Source organism: Serinus canaria, chromosome 3 (assembly GCF_022539315.1).
Source record: "Serinus canaria isolate serCan28SL12 chromosome 3, serCan2020, whole genome shotgun sequence".
Taxonomy (NCBI): Eukaryota; Metazoa; Chordata; class Aves; order Passeriformes; family Fringillidae; genus Serinus; species Serinus canaria.
The window spans coordinates 47945870-47972808 of record NC_066316.1 but is presented as its reverse complement, the minus strand read 5'-3'; the positions used below and the strand labels follow the sequence as shown (position 1 = coordinate 47972808).

The 26939-nt window shown below is 35.1% G+C and overlaps 1 protein-coding gene across 1 annotated transcript in view; it reads left to right on the top strand.

Moving 5' to 3' along the window:
• The window catches only part of ADGB (androglobin), a 90013-nt gene that overhangs the window by 5030 nt on the left and 58044 nt on the right, over positions 1–26939 (top strand). Inside the window, exons 3-11 of the mRNA XM_050971881.1 lie at positions 1635–1760; positions 4004–4075; positions 5325–5513; positions 8148–8287; positions 9565–9651; positions 11209–11420; positions 21374–21468; positions 23805–23979; positions 24709–24799. Coding sequence (XP_050827838.1) covers positions 1635–1760; positions 4004–4075; positions 5325–5513; positions 8148–8287; positions 9565–9651; positions 11209–11420; positions 21374–21468; positions 23805–23979; positions 24709–24799 — 1187 coding nt within the window. The remainder of the gene's footprint in view (positions 1–1634; positions 1761–4003; positions 4076–5324; positions 5514–8147; positions 8288–9564; positions 9652–11208; positions 11421–21373; positions 21469–23804; positions 23980–24708; positions 24800–26939) is intronic.

The window sequence follows — 26939 nt, the reverse complement described above, 5'->3', positions numbered from 1 at the left end:
AATCAACCTGAAGTGATCTCTTTCCTTGTAACACTGAAAGTCTTTTACCAACCATGTGAACACAGTGCTCTCTCTAAGAGCTGTGCACTGTGTTCCTGAGATTATGCATTTGACCTTGTCTTTGTCTTTTGTGCTCATTTCTTCCATGTCCTTCCTGTAGAACTTGTGGTTGAGACTCCCGTCCTTAGAGCATGAACCCCTGAGACTTGGCACTTGTCTCTTATAGCCACCTTAAATAAAAGATAAGTTTAAACTTGATAAGATAAAACTTGAGTTTTTTCAGCCTGGACCTATAATATTCTGCTACAAAACATTTTTTTCACTAGTAAACTAAAGAAAGATTATATCTTTCCAGGTGTGGGTTTGGTTTTTTTTTTTTTTTTTTTTTTGTGGGGGTTTTTGGTTTTTTGTTTGTTTGTTTGTTTGTTTTTGTTTTTGTTTTTAGCTTTGCATAATGTCATGTCATTCCTATCTTCCTCCTTTCTCTGGTTTATCTAGTGTTTAAAAGCTAAACTTTCCTGTTATGCCATGAAGTCAGGGTTGAATGTCTCTGAAAGCAGAATATAAACACTGTTAATACAGTTTTGTATGGTCCAGGCTCCAAAGAATTCTTTAAGCTTTCAGAAAGAAAAAAGAAAGTATTCCTAAAACATTCCTTCCCTCCCCTCCTCCCCAGCTTTTCTTTTTTCCTTCTGGTACTGAAATAGGTTGTTGCAGATTATTACGTTGTTAAAAAGCCAAACAAATAAAAAATGCGAGGAAAGGGTTATTTATATGGGGGTCTTTGGTTTGTGTTTGGTTTTTATGCTTTTGTGATGTACTTTGTCATCTTTTAATCATTAAGGACTCAGAGTATCATACATTTTTGTATCATAGATTTATTTTTCTTTCTCTGGTCTGTAGAAGACAGAGTGCATCGTAGACTGTGAAATACTCACAAATGTATAATATGCCTAAAAGCTGTTGAAAGTCCAGGCCTAAATAAAAGGCATTATCCTTGTAACTGATTAGCTTCTCAGTCAGCACAACCTATATCAGAGGCATGTCCTCATCCCACATTGTGCCAGGAAGTAAACAGACATCATATATCCTGATGCCTTCTGTGCGCATGGAGGATAAGCATCACTTAAAAATGCAGGTTTGAAAACTGTATGAGCCTCTCTTTTTAATGGGCTAATTCATGCTGTACAATTACAGCTCTCTTTAGTTTCTATAGCAGTACTAAATGCATGGAACATGAGGGGTTTTTTTCCTAGTAATCACTTTAGATATATTCTTTCAGTCTTCAACTTAAAAGCTATAGAAATAAGTGAGTTAGAAAAAGTACATAGGAATAGCTTGGTTGAAGAGTAACTGACTTAAAAATTTGAGCTTTTTTTGTAGATCTTTCTGAAAGGGGAAAAGAAAAAGAATAATTTCATATAGACCTCTAGGAAAGTGCAGACCACGTAAACTTCTCTGAATATTGGAGGTAGCTTTTGTGCTGCATCTTCACCTCGGGCTTTGGGCTCTTTTTGTTTAGTTGTGTATACTATTAGTTCATTTTATGCTATTTTGCTCCTTAAGTGAATTATCCTGTGAACAATATATTATTTTAAATCTCATGGAAGGTACAATGCTGTAATTATTAAACGTGGTCCATTTATGTTCATGCATATTTTGTGAAGCCCGGATTTGATGATCCTGAAGGGAAAATAAAGTTGCCAGCATCCTTAAAAGTGCATTCATGGAAACGTCCACATGAGTTTTTAACAAAAGAGGTAAGAAACAAGCAAGGTCATGATGAAAAAAGTCCCAATTGCCTAACTTGTGAAAAGTAGAGTGAAATTAGCAGAGGAAGTTAGTTCAGCAGGTAAAAGCCACTTGCCCACACAGTCAGTCCTGTCCTGGAGATTGGTGTACACAAGGGCTCAGTGACCCGTGTGACAGCTCACCTGTGCTGCTTGCATGGCTGGGCCCTGGTGCTGGAAACTCTGAGCCCAGGGTGAGCTCACTGCTGATGGTGATGGAGGAGCCTGCAGGCAGCTCCTGCTCCTTAGTGGCAGTTACATCACCTGCATCTCCTTGACTTTATCTAACCACAGCAGCAAGTTCTTCAATGTCCTTTCATTTTACAGCAGAAACTGGGAGCAGAGTTATTTTCTTGTAAGAATATCCTTTCGTAGCTCAAATTGTATCATAGGTTGGCAAAACCAAAATGGATGGGATCTGCACAGAATGTTGCATAGATGAATCAGAGGCCTGCTTGGTGCCACACAACACAGGTATCTCTGTGTCTAAAAGGACATAAGATTACCCATAGTAATCCCATTCTTTACAGTTAACTGTAGTAATAGCATTTCCAATGATACTATGCAGAATCTGAGATTTAATTATTAACTAAATTTATTAATGGGATAAGACCACCATGTACAAGTATTCCTGGTGCAAAACATCATGGTTGTGTATCTCCCCACATCTGCTTCACTTTTTGACTCACATGTTCATTTGGAAGACAACTGGACAGAGAGATACCTTTCTGTTTTTATAGATCCCTTCTATTTCTCTATTCTCACTTAAGAATTACTGTCACAGCAGAAAAATTTCTGTATGTCCACACCTGTGCAGGTGTCTGAAGTATTCCTATTTGTCATGAAACAATGAACTAACTTTACCAGAAGTACATTACTTTTTTTCACTTCAGCTATCATATTTTTCTGGGGTACACAGAGTACAGGTCTTTGACAAGGTAACCATAACAATTTTAAAATTGTGCATAGCTGCTAATCAGTTTAGCTTTAAAATTAATCACAGAGAAAATGAACAGCCTCCCTTTTCAAAAGATAATGTTCTCCAATACTGTTATTAATCTAAGGGTTTACGTGATTTACTTCAGATGAAATATTGAAGTTTTAAAGCACTGGGACCACCCTTCCATCTTTTTCAGGCTTGTCAGTTTTCCTTTTGTCAGCTCGTCAGTTCTATTTTTTATTAACTAGACACTAATCAGATCTAAGTTTAATTTTTAATGGAGGGAGAGGGAGAGGTCAGAGGAGTAATTGACAAGACCAGAAGATTGGATAGGAAACACTGCCAAAATGCATAAACTGAGTGGAGGTATCTGAAAGATGAGGACAAGAGAGCTGGCAGCCCAGAAAGTCATGGAAACATGTATCTGTAATAAAAATAGCTTTTAAAATCTATCCCTGGAGTACTGTAAAGAAAGCAATTGTTTTCATTAGGACCTGGTTAAAACTTTGATGCTTCTTTTGGTCCAATATATTTTGAATCAACAAGCAATGATTACCAGAGATTTTATATAAAAATTAATGTAAATGCCAAGCGATGAAAGGCTATTAAAAATTATTTGTCACCTGATATATTTTTAATTATAAAAGAAAGCATAAACAAGCCAATAGTGTGGTAAGCAAAGAATCAAGCAATAAACAGCAATATATGATGAGAGGCAGAGATATATTTAGTTCAATAAACTGCAATCCCAGTCTGTTATTTCTAAACTGCTTACAAAAAGGAAATGGGCTGTACAAGAAGAAAATATTCATGAATACAATGTAATGCAGCCGAAGGTTTGATAAAGTTGCTGTTCAGACATTGCCACTGCCTTAACCGATCATGAGCAAATAAATCCCTGCGAACCCTGATGGGTGGCTAAGGGAATCTCAAAGTATGAGACAGTGTTATAATCATGATTTAAATGCAGAACTGTAAATATCTTAAGAAATTGAGGGCATCTCAAGTTACTTATGTGATTATTCAATTTGATACTCTTTAAATGTCCTGGTAAAAATAATATTAATTTTTTAAAAATCTGAACCTACATTTAAGGAAGTTTTATAGAGAAATACCAAACCATCTACAAGATGATCACTTCCAGTTTTCAAATGTGTAATGAATGCTTGCCAGATGTCCAACATTTGCATGTTCACTGCAGTTAAATGCTAATGTTAATTTAATTTTCTCCAGATAATTTAGTTATGGACCTAACTGATTTACTTTCCCCTAGGTTCCTGTGATAGTCCAAAATGAAATGTCATTTGACCTTGTTTCAGCAAATGATCACATATTTTGTTGTGAGGTAGGTGGAAATCTCCCTTAAAAAAATTACATTAATGTCCCTTAAAAAAAATTATTTCCTTTTTATCTTTCTTTGACTTTTTGAATTTCACTCTAAATTCCTACAAAAAAGAAATACGTTGTGCGAAATATTTTAAGTGGAAAACGAATGAAGGGGATAAAGTTGCAAGAAATTATCTAGATTATTATAATTAGTGTTTATATTTTTTTAGAAATTGAAAAATCAGTGATGGTAAGAGGTTTTCCATCTGGATAATATTCTCTAAAGAAAAGAGTAAATAAAGGCTATGTTATAAAGGATTTATATTTTTTACTCAAACTTTCTGAAAGTCCTAGTGGGCCTGCATGTATGTGCAAATATCTGTGATCCAGTCTTTTCTGTCTCTCCAGAGTTGAATAAAGGTTTACTGAATTTCTGCAAGTCATGGAAAAATGTAAACCAGGTGGAACCAAGTCATCTGAGTGCCTTAGTGAATGTAATATTACTTAATTTCTATTTCGTTCTGTATGTCAATGCAAATTCAAAATTCAGCACCAGAGATATAAGGGAAAAAACCCCAGAAGACTGGTCATGTCAATTTTTAAGTCAAAAAACCACTAATTTATTCTAGGAGAAGTTTCTTAGAATGTCCATAGAACCACTAATTAATTTTTGGGCAAGTTTCTTGTAGTAAAAGCTTTTTTTCATTCCAGTGTATATAAATCCTTGTAACAGTTTGGTAATACTTGTGAAGGTAAGGCATGCATCATAAATCTGCATATTATTAAAACTCATGCATAAAACATGATTAGTTTAAGTTCTTATTTTAAGAATTAAATATTTCTAAGTACATTTAATAATTTAGGATTTTCTTTACTGAGTACAAATAATGACTATTCAAGGCAATATTGACTTTTAGCAGCTGGCTTTTAAAAGCAATTAAACAAGTGAAAACTCACAAGTCCTGTAACATAATTAATTTTAAGATCATATTTCTTAGTTTGTCTTTGTTAAATGATGAATACCTTTATTTATATAATGCCTTTACTTAGTTGCATGAAGTCTTGTGTTATTGTAGATAGGTATTGTAATGATTTTAAGATAAGTTGTAACAGCGAAAATAATTTTTTTATTAAACTATAGCTATATTTTTATGTCACTTTTTTATTTACAACAGGATCTGGTTTATTCTTTGATCATTATAACTTCACTTTTTTTTTCAAAATGCGTTCCTTGAAAAATCTTTTTTTCTATTTTTCTCTTGTTTTAGCTGATGAGATGGATTGTAAGTGAAATCTATGCTGTCTGGAGGATATATAATGAAAATTCCTTAAACAGTGAAACACCCACACTTGTTTGGAAACCTTGGGAACACATTTATGGCTTATATAAATCTGCCAAGGAACGCATACCAGTGTACAATAAATTTGGAAAATATGCATTGAAGCTTTATTGGATGGTGAGTAATTTCCTCCAACAATATAAAAATATAATGTAGCTAGCCTGACAAATTTCAATGGTTACTGGACATACATTTTATTATTGAAAATACATAGATTTTTAGGAGTAGAAAAACTGAAAAATTGTTGATTTAAATGCTTGTTAATTAAAATGTTTCTTACAGTTCATGTGACTATTGTACAACTTGTGGCCTGATAAAAGCGTTATTACTTGCAAAGGCAATATTTTATTTTTGTAGGTTTTATGCACATGCTTAGTAGAGTCAGACACGTGGCCCACACCTCTGGTGTATTAGGCTAAATTTTTTCTTTTTATATTTAAGTCAATCAGTTGGCTGACTTTATAGAGCTATTTGTCTCTAAGTGTATTTAAAGATAGCTAGATACTTCCAGTGTGAGGGCCATTTTCTGAAGAGGCACTGGTAAAACTAAAACATCCCAAGGATTTCTAAAGATAATAGATAATAATTTCTTTGGCTGTCAATAGGGAACACTTAATTGCATATTGATCCTGATTTTAATAGAGAAATAGTAACACATAAAAGAACTGACATCTAAAAGTTATCTATGTTGTTGGAGTTATTTCAGTTACATTTGCCTTTTGGAAACAGAAAATGTCACAGCATGCTAAGACTTATAACCAACTAAACTTCTAGTTGCCCAAAGCTGAAAATATTTTTGAGACAGTCAGTTGGAAACAAAAACTTGAAAGTGACCTCCTCTGTAAGGGGAACACTTATCTGATTTACATGCCTGTGCTTTCCTCACCCCTTACTACTGCCTTCACTTCTGGAATAACTTATATTTATATAGAAATTAGTTGCATGAGTTGAGAAGGCACAAATTTTATTGTCCAAGTTCCTCAGCAGAAGACATTATTCTGTGTGTGAATTTAATGCTGCAGATATTATGAAGTCATGTGGTAAAAGACTCCATTTTACATTGTAAAGCATATCCAAGAGTTACCAGTTCTTCATTTTCTTTGTCACTTTTTTGTTCCACTCTCTGCCTTTTTTTTTTTTTTTGTTTGGGCCTGTGTGTTTATTCAAATTTTTTTCCTCTGGGTATACAGCTGTATTTTACAGAAAGAAAAACAGGAAAAAAATGGGGTCATCTCTTGAAGAGATGTTGGAAAATTAAACAAAATGTACAAACAAGGCAAGACAAATATCAGAAGAGATAGAGGAGAATAGGAGAAAGTAAAAAATTAAATGAAAAAGAGTACAAAAGGTGGAAGAATAATGAACTGATTTCACTAATGTTCTGCACTGAGTCCTGAAGGCATTGTGCACAACATCAAACTTGTGGATAATAATTTTTTCACAAAATTGACAAAATATATAAATTCCATCCCACTTTTTACTTTCACTTTGCATTTCTGAGGTTTATTAAACTTGTTCCTGTAGTTATTTTTTTCTCCCTTTTTTCCATCTCTAGACCTGCCTCACAGTTTTTTAAAATTTTTTTTGGTTTCTTTTCCTTTACTTATCAACTTGTTCTGTTCTCCCTAGTAAACTTCAGCAATTATTGGAAGAGGAGATAAATATGTGATCTTATCCCTGACTAGGTCCTTTTCAAACTAGGGAAGTTTAAATATTTTTATTTAGTTGTCACAAAATGGTTCCTATCCTTAAAAATATTAGCTTCTTTTATGATTTTTTAATATCTTTGACCTCTGGACTAAATTTGTTTTCTCCTTAGACCTATAGAATTCATAGCATTAATCAGCTGTCATTTCAACTTGGATCCATAGCTTAGTTACAAGCAGAGAACAAGAATTTTGCACTCTCTGATAGCACGTGGTGAACACTTTAGTGATTTGGTCATTCTTCATCATTTTGTGGTTGAATTAACAGAGGTATTTGCTATTGGCCCACCTATTTTCTATTATATCTTTATCACTAGGACAGAGAGTTTTATTTGAAGAATGGTAAACCAGATTATTTTGTGGAATATTACTAATGAAGTATCTGGTATTGGGGATACCAGTTCTTTGTCTTATCTTTCTGTTTCTTATACTGGAAATACTGAAATTAAAAAAAAAATATATATATATATATATATATATATATATATATATATTTTTTTTTTTACATTTGATTATTTTGTGGTTTTTAGTATAGTGTTTTACAAAATACTGTTTTAATGTGTAACAGGAGAATAACTGCAGTCAATATCCCCAGGTAGTTTTTGGGAAGCAAGGGGGACTGCTTATGTCACAAGTATTTTCCAGACTGATATCTAAAGAGACATTTTAAAAGCTGCTATCTTAGTTAAGCCTTTTTTTAATCATTAGTGTTTTTCAGGCATCTGTCATGGCAGCTGAAGGAACAGTACTGAATGCATGCACATCATGTACTACACATATGAGATGAAATATATCTGGAAATAGCAGCAATTAGATTAATCTCTGGAACAAATAAGTCAGAGCAGTAATAAAATGTTATGAATGCTGTTTCCATGTTTCTCATAAATTATGTGAGAACTTTTTTTAAAGCCATCTGTGATGTAAATTGAGTTACAGTAGAATTGGGTTCTTGGGAAAGCATTAAAAGTTCTCTTGCATACTCTTTACTTGCCTGCCCAGAAACTAATTTTTGTCTCTCTGCTTTCCTCCCCTTCCCCTGTCACAGGGGTGTTGGAGAAAGATCATTGTGGATGACACTATGCCATTCAGTGAAGAGGAGAATTTGTTATTACCAGCTACAGCCTGCCAAAATGAACTTTGGCCAATGTTGCTGTCCAAAGCTATAATTAAGTTAGCAAATACTAGGTATGTTTTGTCATCTCACTTTTGGTTTGTTTTGTGAAGTCACATGGTAACAGCAAAAAGTTGATTTAGTATATGAAGGAAATATATTTTGCTACATTTTTTGTAATGACAGTTATACACTTCCAAAAGCTGACACTGTAATCAGTAAGCAAAAAATCCTCTGTAGATACAGAAGGCACAGGTTTTCATTTTTAGATGTGTTTGTAAATTTATTCACAGAAAACTTGCAAAGAAACTGGAGTACTCTCATTATTTGCTTCATTTGTTTGACATTATTCCTGACAACTTCACATGTGGCTTTCTGCCAAACAGAAGTACCTGTGAACTGTAATGAAATTGTTATTGTGAGCCTTGACCTGTATTGACTCAACCAATGTTGAAAGTAGAGTTTTGTGAGCTTCTTTTGATACCTGTGCTTACAGTTGTGCTGTTGTGTACAGTGATCTACTTCCCTAGAACTGACTGGAAAAGTAGAAGGTGGCCTGTGATGCAGTAATTGACAATTATGGCTACAGGTTCCTATGAAATGAGGAATGAAGACCAAGAGTTTAAATTAATAAGTCTGAGAAAATAATTCAAAACACACATCTGGGTAGTGAAGCTTCCCTGTTCTCATAATATCAAGTTATGTTTGTCAGAAAAGTCATCTAAAGTATTTTGACGCAGGCTAAGGAGTTGCCAAGAGGTGCCTGTTAGGGAACTCTGTTTGCTAGAATGTGATTGACATATTGCATTTTTCCAGAGCACAAGGGTTAGCCATACAAGTGCTGGCATCTTTGGCCTTGGTCCTCTCAGGAAACCTCTCCAGAGAGTAGCAAAGTGTCAGTTTGAAAGAGTGAACTTTGCTAGAGTGGAAGTGAACCAGCTAGAGTGAACCAGCTTGTTCAGAATAATCTGGGAGCTAGAGAAGCTGCTCAGGAAATGGAAGTTGTAGAATTATAACCCTGTTTTAGCACAAGGAATTTCAAACCCACATCTCCAACTCTGCAACTGTGTGCAAGTATACATAGTGTGCTTGCTAACAAAGGTACAAAAAAGAAGCCATTGTACCAAAGGGAGCACTAAAATAATGGACCTGTGCAAAGGCATTGACTTTGTAGGGAAGTAGTCAGCAGTGGTTTGAAAAACTCTTAAAATTGCAAGTAATGAATTGTTTTTCATCAAACTATTCTGTGTATGATCTTATTCCTTAATACATGGTCTTTTTACAGGAAGCAAGTACAGAGTTTATTGTAGTTGGTAACATTATAATTGTAAAATGTCTGCTTTTCTTATAGTATACCTGAAACTAGGAAAAGAGAGATGGAAGACTTTACAGTTCTTCAAACACTGACTGGATGGATACCAGAACATATTCCCCTCCAGTAAGTTCTTTCATTAAAAGATTTATGTGTCAGTTATTTAATATTTAATTCTATAAGGCATTATGAAAAATAATGCTGAGCCCTAAAAGTCCTTCACCATCAGTTTTGTAAAGTGAATGGTTTATAGTTCAGATACTTGGGTAATGTATCTTTGAGAAATGCAATTTTATTGTGTTTTTCTTTGTAAGTCATACAGTTTCTTGTAAAGCTATTTATCATGCTGATGCCTAATCTTTATAAAATAATTTAACTAATATTAAACAGCATGAGGAAAACAAGGTTACAGAAATCTGTGTTGCCTTTAGTATGCAGTTATAAAATGTCTGCTGATAATAATTTTATATCTGAATATACCATAGAAAGTATATGTCATGAATTTGGAAGTAATCAGTGTCAGCTAGTATGGTGTTTCCACCCTTCAAATTGTAACAGTTGGCAGACTTCTAGTTTCAACCTAAAATAGTGTTTCCTACCTACAATAACATTTTTCTTGCTTCCTATGTTTTTTATGTTCATTTTGTATTTTTAAAGAAAGACATTCTGATTTTTCAGCTTGATATTCTTTTTACTAAATTAATTACCCAGACACTGATACTAAATATTTAGATTAAATATTTAGATTTTTTTCTTTGGAGATACACCTTTTTTGCCTTTTGATATATTAACTCATATGAATATCTAGATAAAAAATAGTTATGGTTTATATATAATTAACTTAGATGTACTTGTTTATTTATAATCATATTTTGCTAATAAATAATTCCAGTCAAAGAATATTTTATTCAATTTTTCAGTAATTTTTATGTCTCAAGCTATGCTTGCAATTTAGGTTTTTGATATATTTTGTCCTAAAGTAGTGTGTATGTAGCTCATGGACTTAAAAATCTGAGTAGTCTAAATTTTATTTCTTTCTATAGTTAGCTTTACAACTTCAACAGCAAAAAATAGTATTCACTTACTACAAATACATTATATCATGGAATATGAGAATGTGAATACTACAGAGTCTTTGGAATAGTAGTATAAGATGACTTAAGCTCATTTGCTATCACTTATTTTATTTAAAAAAAAAGTTGAATGCAGTTAGCTTGCATGAGAATCATTCATGTCCCTGTTTGAGATTATTTCTAGAATCACTGAGTTTCTGTGGAAAATCAACATGACTGCAACTGTTACATCATATCAAAAACTTTCCAGTTTGGAAGGGCCTTTGAGAAGCTTTTTAATATACAGAGATAGAATCACACCATTATATGGTGTAGTTGTAAAGTGGTCTGCAAGTTTCTCTGCCACAACTTGTATCTGCTGAAAATCTTGAGAAAGGATGCTTTTTTTGCATGCATCTCTAACCACCAACTCTTTATTTATGGGCTTTTCATAAGCTGTCTCAACAAATATTTCTGATACGTGGGGTGTTGTATCTATTAAAATAACCCAGTAGCATTTTTAGAGTTGGACTGTCAGTTCGGGTATAGTGCTGTCTAAATGAAAATCACACCTTCTTCTCTTATTGAAAATATCCCTATCATTGACATACATTTGTGTTTTCTCTTAAAGGCCTGAGTACTTTGACAAAGTTTGGGGCTTTTTGAAAGAGATTGTGCCAGAATTCAAGTTGCCAGAGAAGAAGGCTCCAGAACTTGAGATTACTCAGGATGATACAAAAACTGAAGAAACCAGAGACTCAGAGTTAAAAAGTGAACTTTCATCTGTGAGTAAGCTGCCAGATTCAGCTGAGAGAGCAGAGACAGCCAGTAACGTTAACAAAGGTCTGTAATTTTACAGAGTCTTATCTTTGTAGGCCAAGCTTAAATAAGGTGAACATTATCTCTGTTTCAAATAAGTATATTTTGCATATATTGCTACATGCAACTCGGTGGCTTTGTTTCACTGAACACGTTGCAATGATGTATATTCAAAATACTTTTGTTTTACGTATAGATCTCATGAAAAGCAGTACTAGTCTTTTATTTTATAAAAATAGTTTCCCTTTCTGGCAGAGATTTTTTCAGCTCCATGTCACAGTAATTTCTCTAAAGTCTGGTTCCTTGAAGAGAGATACCAATCAGAGAGATTACAGTTTCTCCAAAGGCAACATTGCTCTGACCATCAATTAATTATATATTTCATAATGGGTGTTGTAAAGTGTGATTACCTACAGAGTTATGACAAAAATTTTCTAACATCTACCTGCATTTTTATTTATTGCCATTTTTTTTATTCTGTTATGTATATGCAATAACTTTCTTTAAGAGCTGCTAATCATATTTACATTAAAAATTAAAAAATTTAGATTTACAAACTAGTTTGTTCCAGTATATTATTCTTCATTTTGTTATTTGAGAATTAGTTTTTTTAGTTGCTGTTTTTAACTTGAAGTCATGGGTGCAATTTCACAACACTTCTCATGCCTTTGGAGAATACAAATCCAATGCTAAAATTTCTATTTCTTCCTAGATTTTCAGAAAAATCACTGACTTCCTCGCTTTGAATCCCAAATGCTATTTCCCAATGTCTAAAGTGTTATAAAAGTCTTAGAAGTTACCTGGACGAGGTAGTATTCTCTCTTCTTAGGAAATCGTGCTATCATTTTGAGCCAGCCATCAGTGGGGTAGATATTTCAGAGTTTGCAATGGACATGTCACTGGCAACAGCACTGTTGTTCATCCAACAGGGTGCTGTCATTTTTTTCCCTTAAAACTAAGTAAATGTAATTCTGCCTAAGACTTAAAAATTCACTAGTAACTGAAATAGCTAAGAATCAGGGGACCATTGTGTCCGATATAACTCTGTAATCTTCAACTGTGAGGCTAAAAGCTTTGCTGGGATGTTCTGTTGATGTTTGAGATTAATGTTTGGATGACACAAAGCCATCCATGTCACCATAAGAGATAAGGATCTGGGGATCCTGGTGGACAACAAGCTGTCCCTCAGTCAGCAGTGTCCCCTTGGGGTCAAGAAGGCCGATGATGTCCTGTGACACATTAAGAAGAGCATTGCCATCAGATTGAGGGAACTGATCCTGCCCCTTTACTCAGTCTGCATCTGGAATGCTGTGTCCAGTTCTGGGCTCTTCAGAACATTACACACATGGAGCTCCTGAGTGAGTCCAGCAGAGAAGGCAATGAAAATGATTGGGAGACTGGAGCATCTCTGATGAGGCAATGCTGTGGAAGCTGGGCCTATTCAGCTTTGTGAAGAGACAGCTGAGAGGGGACCTCATCAATGGGTATAAGTGTCTAAAAGATGGGTTCCAAGAAGATCAAACCAGGCTGCTCTGTGGTGCTGAGCAGTATGAAGAGAGGCAATAGGTAGAAACTGGTGCACAAGAAGCTCCACTTGAGCATGAGGAAGAACTTCATTACTGTGTGAGTGACCAAGCAGTGGAACACATTGCCCAGAGAGGTAGTAGATTTTCCCTCACTGGAAATGGCTTTAAACTGGAGATATTCAAGGACTTGTCTTGATGCAGTCCTATGCCATGTGCTCTAGTATGACCCTGGTGGAGCAGGGAGGTTAGACCAGATGACCCACTGTGGTCCTTTTCCACCTGAAGCATTCTGTGATTCTGTGAAGCTGTGAAGCTGTATTGTGCAGTTGACACAAAGGAAGGAAGGAATAACATCCAAAAGGACTTGGACAAGCTTGAGAATTGGACCCATGAGAATCTAATGAGGTTCAGAAAGTCCAAGTGCAAGGTGCTGCACCTGGATTGAGACAATCTGAGGCATGAGTGCAGACTGGAAGAACTGAGAGCAGCCCTGTGGAGAAGGACATGGGGGATCTTGTGGACGAGAGGCAGTACATGAGCCAGCAGTGTGTGCTCACAGCCCAGAAAGGCAGTTGTATCCTAGGCTGCATCCAAAACTGTGTGGCCAGCGGGATGAGGAAGGTGAGCCTCCCCCTCTGCTCTTGTGAGAACCCAACCTGGAGTGCAGCATCCAGCTCTGGGATCCCAGCCCAAGAAAGACATGGACCTGTTGGATTGAGTCCAGAGGAGGGCTACTGAGATGATTAGAGGGCTGGAGAAACTTTCCTATGAAGGCAGTCAGAGAGCTGGGATTGTTCAGCCTAGAGAAGAAAAGGCTTCGGGGAGACTTTAGAGCACCTTCCAGTACTTAGAGGGGGCCTACCAGAGAGCTGGAACAGGACTTTTTACAAGGGCATGTAGTGATAGAACTACAGTGAATAGCTTTAAACACACAGAGAGCAGGTTTAGATTGAGTATTAGAAGGAGATTCTTTCTGACAATAGGGAGCTCCGGACACAGATTCCCCAAAAAAGTTCTGGTTGCCCAATCCATGAAAAAGGTCAAGACCAGGACTTTGAGCAACCTGCTCTAATGGAAGGTGTCCCTGACCACAGCAGGGGGGTTGGTACTAGTTGGTACCTTTCTAACCCAAGCCATTCCATGATTCTATGATTTTTTTTTTTTAATGCATTTAAGAAGTCTTTTCCTGTAGTCTAAGTTCTAGGACTTCAAAGAATGCTTGGTCTTTGGGACACTTTCTACTTCCATGTCCATTGGGAATCTGTGCATTGTCTTTGTGTTGTTTTTCTTTTTTTTTTTTTTTTTTAATTACTGATGCATGAGAGGAAGGACATGAATAAAATATTTGGCACACAGCCAGAATGACAATGATTTCTTACATTGTAGTAAGGATATAAGAGTTGTGTGATAACTAAAAGGTGGGACCAAAGCCTTTCTGGCTCCTTCTCAGTAAATCTTTATTTACATCTTAAGGACTACTTTTTATTTTTATTTATTTTAATGAAATTACATTAGTTTTTTATTGTATCTCAACTCTTGACTTCAAAGAGTTTGTGGTTGATTGTTTTTAAAATTTATCTAAAATCTTATTAAAGCATTTGCACTGTATGACTTTTGATAACTGAAAATTTTTATCTAAGAAAGAAAAATATTTAATCTTTATTTTGCTTAATAGAAAAAGCAGAGCAGAAAAAAGTAGGAAAGAAAATAAAAGGAGGAGAGAAAGAAAAAGGCAAGGTAGGACTTCAGTCTGCAGGAAAGTTGGCAAAAGCCCAAGGCCTTCAGGACTTAACTGAAAGTAAGTCCTATTGTTTTGAAGATAAAAATACAGATAGAAGTTATATGTAAAGCAAAAGTCGTTGCTTTAATTTCGTTTTGAACTTAACTGGGGGGAGGTTGTATTTACTTTTGTTTTTGTTAAATTGTAGTTATTTATAGCTCACATTACACACTGAAGTAATTCTAACCTAATCTGCAACATAGATTAAAAATAGTGTATATCAGTACTTTGTTTTAGTGGCAAACTGTCTTACAGTTGTTCTCTGTTTAAAAAACAGCAATCCTTCCTCTTTTGTAATTTATTTTTTCAATATCCACTTTATACACAACATTGCAATTGGAAAAAGCAGGAACGCTTCTTTGTCGAAGGGCAGGGAAGCTGGGGCGGGGGGAAGGGTGGGAAGAAATGTTTGTTAGAATTCATTCCATGATGTCAATCTAAATATTTTTTAACTTTGTCCAGGAAATACATGGTGGTGAATTTGATTCCTGTATCATTATATTCATAAGAGAGTAAAAATTAATTAAATTCTTGCTTTGTGCACTTTTATTTAATGCTAAAAACAAACAAACAAGCAAAAAACCTCAAGAAAATACATTTTAAACAAATCATAAGTAAATACTAATCAGACAGCTAAACAATCAACCAAGATATTTAAAATTTATTAGCATAAACTTTAGAAGATTTTCAAAAATGTAGAATAAGCTTATATGCTCTTGACTTTGCTTATGTTTGGATACATGCGGCATTTCCATGTGACTAGCAGCAAAAACCACTTATTAACTAGAATGATTTGCAGTTGCAAATCAGTAGGTGAGAATAGGTGGAACATCTTCCTAGGGGAAATAATTGCAAAGTAAAAATGAAATTTACTATATAAATGGTATTCCTGCTTCTTGGTTTGAATCCTGATTAAAATTAGCGATTTAAATAATTTTAAACTACAGCAAACCAAGATTATGGTTTCTCATCAGCAAATATATTTATTTAAATTCCTACCTTTCATACCACTAAATGGGTTAAACAGCAGTAAATTTTAAAGTATATTGCAGGAATGTAGTTTGCTTTATTGCAGCAGGTGTGGAATAGGAAATTGAGGTGTTTCATGTGAATGTAAGTACAGTGACTAACTAGTACTCAAGCATGTGATGGAGAAAAGAAAGCAAAAGGGTAGCAAAAGGATCTAAGATATGTATTGTAGAAATTGTGCAAAAGGAGTGAAAGAGCATTTAAATAAAAGAGGCAGTGCTTCCATGTGAAAAGTGACATGATATTTAGATCTTTATCCTGCCACTTAAAGCAGAGTTTATGCTTTTTTGTGAAAGCCAGATAGTGTCCTGTGAAGAGGTTATTTAGAAAGATTAATTATTCAGATCTCAAATACACTGATCAGGGAACTCTTTTATCCTAAGTTTGAACCAAAAAAGACTTTTGGAGAAGAGTAAGAGCTAGGTATCTCTAAGATAACAGAGCAAATTTAAAAATTATTAGACTGAAAGAAAAAAAAAAAGGAATTGAAGTTTGAAATAATACTGAATTATGATGCATTTTTGTTGTGAGAGTGTAGCCAAAAGAGGAAAATCTTGCAGGCTTTATGAGACACATGGTCTGCAGAGTGGCCCAAGACAGTAGAACCATTGTTGCACATAAAATAACATCTCAGACTAGGCCTTGATTCAAAGTCAGACTCCAGAGGCAGTAGTTGTAAAAAGTTCTTGAATTGCTTTGATAGAGTTTTGTAACAGTGACTTAATACAGCAACATATTTTAATTTTCTTTTTTTTACTTTTTTTTTTTTAATTTTAAGTGATTTGAAAAGTGGTTCATTCCCATCACGATAAAAGTGCTTATTTCCCAGCTGCAAGTTTTCACTCTACCTGTTCACTGTTGATTTCAAGGAAGCTTTTCTTCCTTATGATAAATATGGACTATTTCTAAAGAGATATACAGCTGCCCCAGATATTATTTATATTTGACTTTTAAAATGGCAAAACCTTCTGTATTCATTGCATTGTATATTCATGACCTTTTTATTCATGAAACGTTGAAGGACTGCTATTTACTTGGAAACTTCTCTTACAGGTTTTTGATTTTGTGTGGGCTATAATATTGCAGTGAATTGATGTCTGGCAGCTAAGCCACCACCCATCCACTTGGTCACTCCCCACAGTGGGATGGGGCAGAGAATGAGGACTGAACCCTTTGCCTACCCCCAGTGTTCTTGCTGGGGTGGTGGAGTGAGAAACAGAGGATTTATTGGTGTGTGAGCTCGGCTCAGCAGTCACTGACATTCTGGTGTGTTACCCCCAGTGTTTTGGTGGTGGATCTAAAACAGCGCCACAAGGGCTGCCCTGATGAAAGCTCAATCCCAGCCAGATCCAATACAAACATATGCAGTTCTGAACCACTTGCACACTCAGACCAATGCCTGCTGCACCCCACACACACAGTATGAGTAGCACGATCATTGAAGCATTGAACTTGTTTCTCTATTCATCCAGTTGTGTGGATCCAGATGAATAACAAGCCCTTGATATGGTCAGTCTGAACTCTTCCTGAAAGCAACCAACTTCATCTTTGATAAAGGACTTATCTGAAAGACTTTTGATCTGACTTTATCTGTCAGCCAGTCTTCAGGAAGTTTTGGCAGACAACTCATGTGTTCCTACTGATCCATTTTAGTATACAAATCTTTACTTTTCCACTCAGCAGCTTTTTCTTCTGGTAAAAAACCTTTCATACTTAGGGTATCTCCCTGTTTTATGAGCACACTGAATGATTTGATAGGATGTGATATAATATGAGATAAGGTACTGTGAGGTGAGGGTCCAAAGTGACTCAGGATCCCCAGGGAGGTGCAGAGGAGAGCTGCTTTACTGTAAAAAACAGGCCTTTTTTATGCAGTCAGGCCTTTATCAGTTACATACTTTTAAATCATAACAAGCATTATTCAACCAACCACCATACACCATGATGTGAACACATGATGGTGGCATACCTTGTTTTTCTGCCTCTAATTTAGCTGAGTCTCTTTCCTGTAGTCCTTTTCTGCTTAGCTGAAGTACTGGGCCTGAGCCACGATTTTACAAGGCCTTCCCTTTGTAAGATTTTACCTATGTGCAACAAGATACTCAATCACCTTGTTCCTATAAAGAATCACCACTTTCCTTTTATTTAGGTTTCCAAACTACTGAGTTTCTTCATAATTTCTGAACTGCTGGAATGGGAATGCTATTGCGTTTGAAAGGTCACTACCTAGGAATTTGGGAGTTCTACAAATCAGCCATGTATTTTGCTAATCTCATTGTGCCTTGATACAAATGCTGTAATTAAAGACCATATTTTCTATGTCACAGAAGTGTTGAGATTATTATTATTATACTTAGAAGTTTTTGAACTCAAGTAGATCTGTAATCATCAGAGTCAATGAGATAAATGTCACATAACTGTAACATTCTTATTATTTTTCTTTTACATATTCAAGAGTTTTCATTTACAAGATGGACTGAAGCCTAATGTTTTGGTTTTCAAGTGCATATCATCATTCTATGATATTTATGTCAATTCTGAAGAACACACAGGTTATTCTTCTGAAAACTCAAAACTTCCAATACACAAAGCTAATCCAATATGCAAAGTTGTCATCTGAGCTGCAGACATGATGGTCAGGATATTAAAAGCCAACTGATGTGTTTTCATAGAATGGCTTGGGTTGGAAACAACCTTTAAGATCATCTAGTTTCAACCCTCTGCCATGGGCAGGGATACCTTCCACTAACTCAGAGTTCTCACCGCCCCCCCATGAAACCTGGCCTGGAACACATCCAGGGATGGGGCATCCGCAGTTTCTCTGAGCAACGTATTCTGGTGCTTCAACATCCTCACAGTAAAGAATTTTCTTTCTACATCTAAGCCTGCCCTCTTTCAGAGGGGTCAGTTAAAACAATTGCCCCTTGTTCTATCACTCCATGGCCTGAAGAATCTCTCTTCAGCTTTCTTGTAAGCTCCTCTTTAGATACTGGAAGGCTAGTCTAAGATCTCCATGGAGCCTTCTCTAATCCAGGCTGAACAATACAAAATTTTTCAGCCCTTCTTCATAGGAGAGATTCTCCAGCCCTCAGATCCAGACCCACCTTTGTGGTCTTCATCTGCCATCATTAGTACTTGGAAAGTTATGCTACACCATCTGCTCTTGTTCGATAGATAAATATTTAAAAGAAACATTAAGAGTGAGAAAATTCTTTGCAAGTCATATATAAAACATATGATAAAAAATTGTTAAGATCTATTAAAATCAACAATTTTAATTCCTGGCCTTTCTTTGGATTGGATATGTATTTTACATCAATCAATTAAAATCTTACTTTCCCTTCTCAAAGGGACTGAAGAATTTTTTTGGGTTGTTTAATACTCATTCTCTGTAAGCGAATTTGCAAAGCTGCAAGTGCAAAACATAAGTAGCTATATGGATTCAGAATTTTTTAACAAAGCACTGCAAAATTTCTATATCTACACTGATGGATAGAAATAATAGGCTTTGCTGAATCTGTTTTATTGTACTGTGTATTGTAACATTTTTCATCTAAGAATGCAATTTTATCAAGGCTATCAGTTTTAATAAGTTTCCCCAAATGCTGAATCCACACTAGCCATCATTACACTCGGTGCCAAATAATTTGCATACATCATCCCCATCTTTTCTACAGTGAAAAAAAGATCAAATAATATGTAATTTTTAAAGCTACTGGCATAATTTGCTAATATTGTAATAGTGCCTGTTTAATGATTTGCATGCTCTAATAATTTGTTCATGGCTCTTTTTGTCTGCCCTGCAGACATTTTATTTCATAACCCATCTGGACTAAATATGACAGTTTACATTCCACCTGGTATTTGATTAAATAATTTCAAAAGTAGTTCTCACATGCAATGAGATTGGTATGCTTGTGGCACATACTGTTCTGTAAATGTGCAGGACATTGCAGCTAATATTGCTGTGTTTGCAACAGATCAGATATATTGGTAAGGACTGAGATTAATGTTAATTATAGCCTTGCTTTTGAATAAGTTGAAACCCACAAGTAACACAAGAGCTGTGATTAACGTGGGAATCACAAGCATGCAGTGAGAAAAACTAAGAATCCATTGGAAAGTAACTCTTACTTGCCTTTAGCTTATATTTAATTGGATAGTTGAATTCCTGGAAGAATATTTAAGATGCAAAGATATTATACTTTGAGAATAAAATATTGCATATCCGCTAAATAAATAGATTTTAGGTTTGATAAGTCATATTTTCCTGACACTTGCCTATTTATATGCAGATAGCTTTGTTTTATTTAATTTCACAGAAAATACCGATTCTTAGAACAACTTCCAGTTGAATATTTATTAAACATAGGCAACAATTATCCTGTATTTGAGGTTAAGCTGAAGGGAACAATGACAGATACAGATAATTTTACTGGAGTGTTAGATGGGGATAGAATCAGAGAGTCATTTAGGTTTGAAAAGACCTCTAAGTTCGTTGAATCCAGCTGTTAACCTGTACTGCAAGGCCACCACTAAACCACGTTCCTCAGTGCCACATCTACGTATTGTTTAAATACCTCCTGGAATGATGGCTCAACCACTTCCTTGGACAGCTTGTTCCAATGATTAACAACTCTTTCTGTGAAGAAATTTTTCCTAAAAATCATTCTGCTGAGAAACAGATGTCACAACCTGTGTACTGAAATCTTGTCTCCAAATTTTAGAGAGAATAGATACCTTTCTTTTTGAGATGTCTTTTTGTTATAGCCAGAGATGTATATTTAATGTATTATGTTTTAGATTTTAATTCCCCTTCAGCATGAATGAACTGACTGTCAGATATCTTTGTCTTCTCTTCATGATTCAGGAGTTAGCAGTGGCTTCTTTCACAGATAAGAGTAGATGATCTTATGGTTGCCTAGTGCAACAGATTTCTGGGTTTAACCAAGTGAATGTGCCCCTGTTTCTATTCCTTGCCTATAGCAGAATTACAGGCAAACAATTCTATAAGGTATATGGGATAAGAGCCTCATACTTTCTGAGGCAGCCATCATTACCTCCATTTTTTCATCTGTTTGACAGAAGTGAGAGCAGCTACCCCTGTATACAGGCACTATGTTTTTCAAATTACTTATCTCAGTCTCCATATACCTTGGCAGCAGTGGCCAGAGCTCTGGCTTTGGATCCGTTTGTTGGCAAGATCAAATTTTGCTTTCGGTGGTGAGAAGCATTTAACTAGTACTGACCAATCAGAATGTTTTTACTTCATCTACACAGATTATGCACATTGTTTTATTTATGCTAGTATCTACCATTTTTAAAATTTGAAATAAAACAAAAAAAAAATGTTGAAAGCTACCTCTGACCTGTCATATTTTTAAATTGTATTTTATGTCACCAATTTATGAAAAATAAGTAAAATATCCAAATGCTGTTGATAATTTAAATGAGGTGTTCTTTTCCGTCCATGGCTTCTATTCAAGGTGCATACAATGAGCTCTTCTTTTGAATAAAATAACAGTCAGACAAAGAAAATAGTAATAAAATAAGGCAGAGAAAGCACAATAATTTAGTGTGAGCTACAGCTACATTTTTTACTGTTTGCCTTGTTCTAAAGCATGTTGATGTTTTCTGCGTAGAATCACCCACCCCACCCGAGCCAGAAATGGTGGCGTACGCTGGCTGCATCCCGCTGCATCTGTTGGAAGAGGACATTTTTTTATTAACACGAATGGTAAGAGTCTGTGCTCTCAGGACAAGAAAGCATTACTTAATTTGTTTTCAGTGTTTCATTTTGTTGCAACAATGTTGTAACAAAAAGAATACAATTAAGCCCAGTGAAGCTAGATGATGACTGTCGGTTAAATTTATATTTTGGTACTTCTGTGTTCTGAACATGCATTTTCCTGCCAAAGTCCGCTGATTCTACTTAGTTTTCCTCCACTTTCCTCAGCATTCCAGAAGCTGAAGTTTCATGGGAGAGACTAGATGTGGACTAGAAAATGTATCATGATGAGATACTTCCAAATGGAAAGTCTAATTATTTTAAGGACTAATTGAGAAATATGAATTTTATTTTTTTGAAGACTACAGTTAAGATTCCCTGATATACATTTTCCAGTATGTTGCTTGTTATATAAGATACAGCATATTTATATCAGTTTCTGTCATTAGTGTTGTAACTAGTAAAAGTAGCCGAAAAGAGTGTAGCCCTTAGTGCAGGTGGGGTAAAAACAACACTTAAATTTCCACTTAGTCACTCACACTCTTCAGAAAGCATTTTATAATGCCAGAGCAGGCTTTCTTGAGTTGATTATTAATTAGGTTTCCTGTTTTTTTGTACATTAAAAAAATGTCTATCATAATTAGATCATTACATTTTAAGCTGCTTTCTCAGGAAACTGGTAAGCTTCATAAAGTAAAGAAATTTCCAGAAATGTTTTGCAGGTGTTATGTTTTAGTGCACTTAATTCTTGCATTATTTTATTTTTAAAAATTGTGCTGTGTATTGTAGGCAATTTTGAAGATTAGCTTGTTATCTGTGATATTGTTTTAATTTATTTTAATGTAAGGTTTCAGTCTGTATTGTCTCTTTGCTAATAATAAGTAATGCTAGTCATCAAAAAGTGAAGTGGAAGCAGGGACATGGGCTTGTATCTTTCCTACCACCTAACACCCTGAGTCTCAAACTTGACTACAGTCTGTTGGGATGTAGAGATTACTGAAAAAGAGGTATGGTGGATCAACTAGAATGAGACAGATGAATCTATATGTCTAAACTAGTAAAGACTTGATAGAAAAATGTAAGTTGACAGAAGTTAAATATAGAAGTGTAGAGGATTTCTTATGGCTAAAACCCCCACTATATTCAAGAGCTGAGAAAAACTACGCTGATTGAAATAAAAGTCTAGAAAATTAATTCACTGGGATAAGAGTTTTTCCCTAAACTTGGAGAAAATTTTGTCATTGACAGCAGTTGTTCTAGAATTTCCCTCATGAATTTTTGCAGTATCCCTTTTAGCTTTACTTTCTAGTATGGATTCCCTTGTATTGTTGTTGCTTGTATTTGTCTTAGTTTGCTCAAATAAAATGAAATTACTCATCTGTAATTGAATCACACAAGTGTATAGAGCACTCAACAGTTAAATTCTCCTTTATGACACCTAACTGGTCATCTTCAAAGTCCTTTTCAATCTTGGATGTTTTAATTGGCTTTTTTAATTTAAATTATTCCTCACTCTTCAACTAACTGACAACCACAACATTTTTCTCTACAGAGTTCATAAATACAGAACCAATGGAACATTTTAAAATTAGTAGAAACAATCAGAGACTTGCTGATGAGTATGCTAAATAAATAAGTTATTGGTAATTTATTTAGCATGTAAAAGAAAGTGTGCTTTTAAAATTAAAAGGATGTAGAAATCTTATAACAGAACTTCCAGTTTTGATGTTAAGTACTAGACCATTATTATTTTAGTGGGAAGAGCACTACTCGATGTCCACATCTAAAATTGCTCTTAAGTCTGTTCCTAAGGTCTCTGGTATACAGGTAAACTGAAGTATCTTTAATGTGTTTTATAAATGAGCCATCAAATAAAAAGCCTAGCTTTAATGATGTGTTGGTTCAAAACAATACACTACAGAGTTTTTACAAGTTATCTAAAAGACCAATTGATTTTAGAATTCTACCACTTTGTAAACTCAGCATGGAGTAAGGACTTTTTCTCCCAGAAAGTGTTTTTAAGGATTATTATTTAAAATAAAATATTGTCCCTGTTGCTTTCTTACATATTCATTCTCTTCACTTGTATGTAAGGGTTATATAAATAAGTTTAAGAAGTGATGAATCTATTATAAAAAGTAAAATACATGTAAACACTTCTAAGAATACTTTTTATTCTGAATATCAATTTCTAATCAGCATGTTTTTGGGTAGGTGTACTATATTAATTTTATTTGTTATACAAGCTGTTAGATTCCTTTGTGTGCATTCTGTTCCTGTTTGTTAGACAGATATAAGGAGAAAGAAGATCTGACCCAGTCAGGTTGTCCTTCCATGTTTTGTAGGCTGATTCTTCAGAGAAGATGAGGCAATATGGGCTTTCCCATATACACAGCCATCCTGTCCTGATCACTAGAACTAGGTCCTGTCCTCTGGTAGCACCTCCAGAACCACTACCACCTCCCCCTTGGAAGCTTTTCCGTCTGAAAAAGCAAGTTGTTGTGACATCTGAACCCCAAGGTTTGTCTACTAAAACCTCCAAATTAAATTTGTAATTAGATTTTATTTATTTCAGGACCATCATTATCATCTGTTAGCTTAATTTCAATTGAACTCAATTTTATATTACTTCCTCTTAGCCATATTTCCTACATGCTTTGAGAAGTGTGGTAATTTATGTTGAAAAAAGCACTGTAGTGGAGCAAATGAAGAGGGGATATTATCAAAATAACACAGAAGCTCTCTGATGCAGAGCCATGAAAGCTTTTGAACACCTTTAAAAATTTAAAGTATGTGACTAGTCCTGCTGCATCAACTCATGGTTTTAGAGTAATTTTTTTCTAGGGTTGTCTGTACTGCATAATGGAGCTAGATGCATGATATGAGATATCTTGAGCATGAAAATGTTGCAGGCAGGCTAGCAAAGTATACTGGGTTAAGAAATAGAAGAAATTGGCAAAGGCAAAAAGTGCTGCCATAGTTGTTTTGAGCTACCCTGGACAACCTTGCATAAAAGTTAGGCATAATTTAATACTTTGCAGGCTGAGGAACAGAGTGTAATGCATGTATTTTTTCATTATGTGTCACCTAGAACCACCCCTGTATTTTCTGTTCCATTCAAGTGCATGGGATGATACTTGGGAAATTATTTAGGGCTGATGAGTCCCCACTGCAAATTATTTCTCAACATTAATAGTATTAAATACTTTTATGAATGTAAATATTTAATAACTTGCTTTTTTTTCCCAGAGCCTGTGGTAGAGAAACCTGAAAAATATGTTGAGATAGCTAGCCTATTCTTTAAATACAAATTGGATATTATCAAAATACCAACAGACATGTAAGTATATAATGTAGTTTCAGCATTAGCATTGTGAAAGTGCAGTGTGAAAGTGCAATGGCTTATCTGTACTTGTGTCACAGGGAAAAACTGCTCAGATCATGTCTGAAGCACATCAGGACAAAACACTCTGTGGATGTTTTGGTGTCATGTAATTAAGGAGCTATCAGTGAACTGTACATTTAGGATCAATATTGGCAATACAGCAGCTAAGTTTGTATACTGGCTTACAAAATGCAAATAAAACACAGAAAAACTTCCTAACACCTTCCTAGCTAATCCCAAGAAGTTCTAAGCAGGCACACAGATGCATACATACACAATTATGTTCACCCTCCAGTCCTTATGGATTACAAACACCTCCTGTTCTGGGAGTGCAGCACACACCTCCTGTTGGAGATGCGAGTCTCTGAGCTTAGCTCTTCTCCCTCAAATCTGCTCATGTCTGCACTGCAGAGAAAGTTTGCCAGGCAGTGGACATGCACACAAGGGTCCCCACTTGTCACACCCAGGACAGACAGTCCCCTAGGCAGATGTACACTTTTCAGGGCTTCTGACATTGGAGGACAGGGAGGGCTGCCAGGTAAAGACACGTTGCCAGATTCTCTACCCAGTGGGCCCAAAGATGTAAAATTTTTGCTAGATTACTTCTGCCAGAAATAAGAATATTCTTTGAAGTATTTATAATTTTTCCTCAAACTACTGGTCTTTTTTAATTCTAACATACAACAAGGAAATAATTGACTAGCCAGTCAGTATTTTCATGGGCATCACAAGTTTGATATGGAACACTTACTGATTATGAATAAAAGAGGCTGTTCTCTGTTCATGATTGTTACAACAGGACCGAGAGTGCAGTGAAGAAGCTCATGGTGAAAACACGGCTTTGTATAAATGCCTTGTGTTAAAGATTGTTTGGAAGTCCTATAAACCCATGAAAACCAAAGTCTTTATATAGGGTGTCTTAGAGAACTTTCAGAAATTATTGTATACATGACTTCTAGTCAGTATTCCATGCTCAGCATAATACTTGCTCCCTGACAAGAAAAGAAAGATTACAATTAAATGTATCAGAGCTGTGTTTTTTCCCTAGGACACATCACATAATGCGGTTCTGTCAGGCTTCAGCTTATGATGTAAACATTCATTAATAGAATTATTAATCCTGTCTCTTTTATTCTGATTGAGCTTCTGTCACGAAGAATTGAATGTATTTTGGTGTACCCAGTGTACACTGAAAGGTTTATGTCATTTTGGAAAATATGTCTTTCCTTGAGACTTGAGTTCAACAATGGGTTGCAAATTGTTGGAGATCTGTGTATTTTCCTAGGGTACACCTTTTGTTGAGTACATCTCTAAATAAACTGACTAATTTACATATGTGGAAGGTTCTACATTTTGACCATCATAATTGGATGGACTGATAATAAACCAGTTAGGTTTTTGTCTTTATTTTGAACAGCAGCATTTGTCCATGGATAACATGACTCCTTGGAGTAGTCTGGAAATGTAATTGATTTGCTGGTAGAGCTGCATTTTGTTAGTTAAAAGTACTTAAATTACTATTTGTTTTCAAACAGTAGGAGTAGAAATATATTATAATGCTCTAAGCAATTAACAGGCTATCAAAGTAATGAGAGATTTGATAATGAAGATGTTGAAGTATTTGCACTTATCAGATTTTATATTTTTTTCATATTTGATAGATTGCTTCATGGTCAACTTACCCCATTTGGGGAATGGTAGTTTATTTCATATGCTAAGTTTCCATGATAATTGGCTACTTTAATCTTTGTGATTTAATTTACAGGTAGCAGCCAAAAATATATAGCAGGTATTAATATTGCATTCAAATAAAATAGCTGTGTAAATAAGATAAGGGACTTAGATACACTATTGGGATTAAAAGTTTTTAATATCTTCCTTTTCCACTAATAAATTATTTTTAAAACTAAAAGGCAAGATAATTTGACTGTTGCTGCAAAAGATCTTGATCTTTCATTATCTCAGTCCTTAGAAAGGGAGCTAGATGACACATGCTTGGATTTTAATTTGTTCTTTATTGCTGTAATAGCACAGTTACACACTTAAGTCTAATTAGCATGTATGCAAAATTATTTTGTTCTTGCTCTTCACTTAA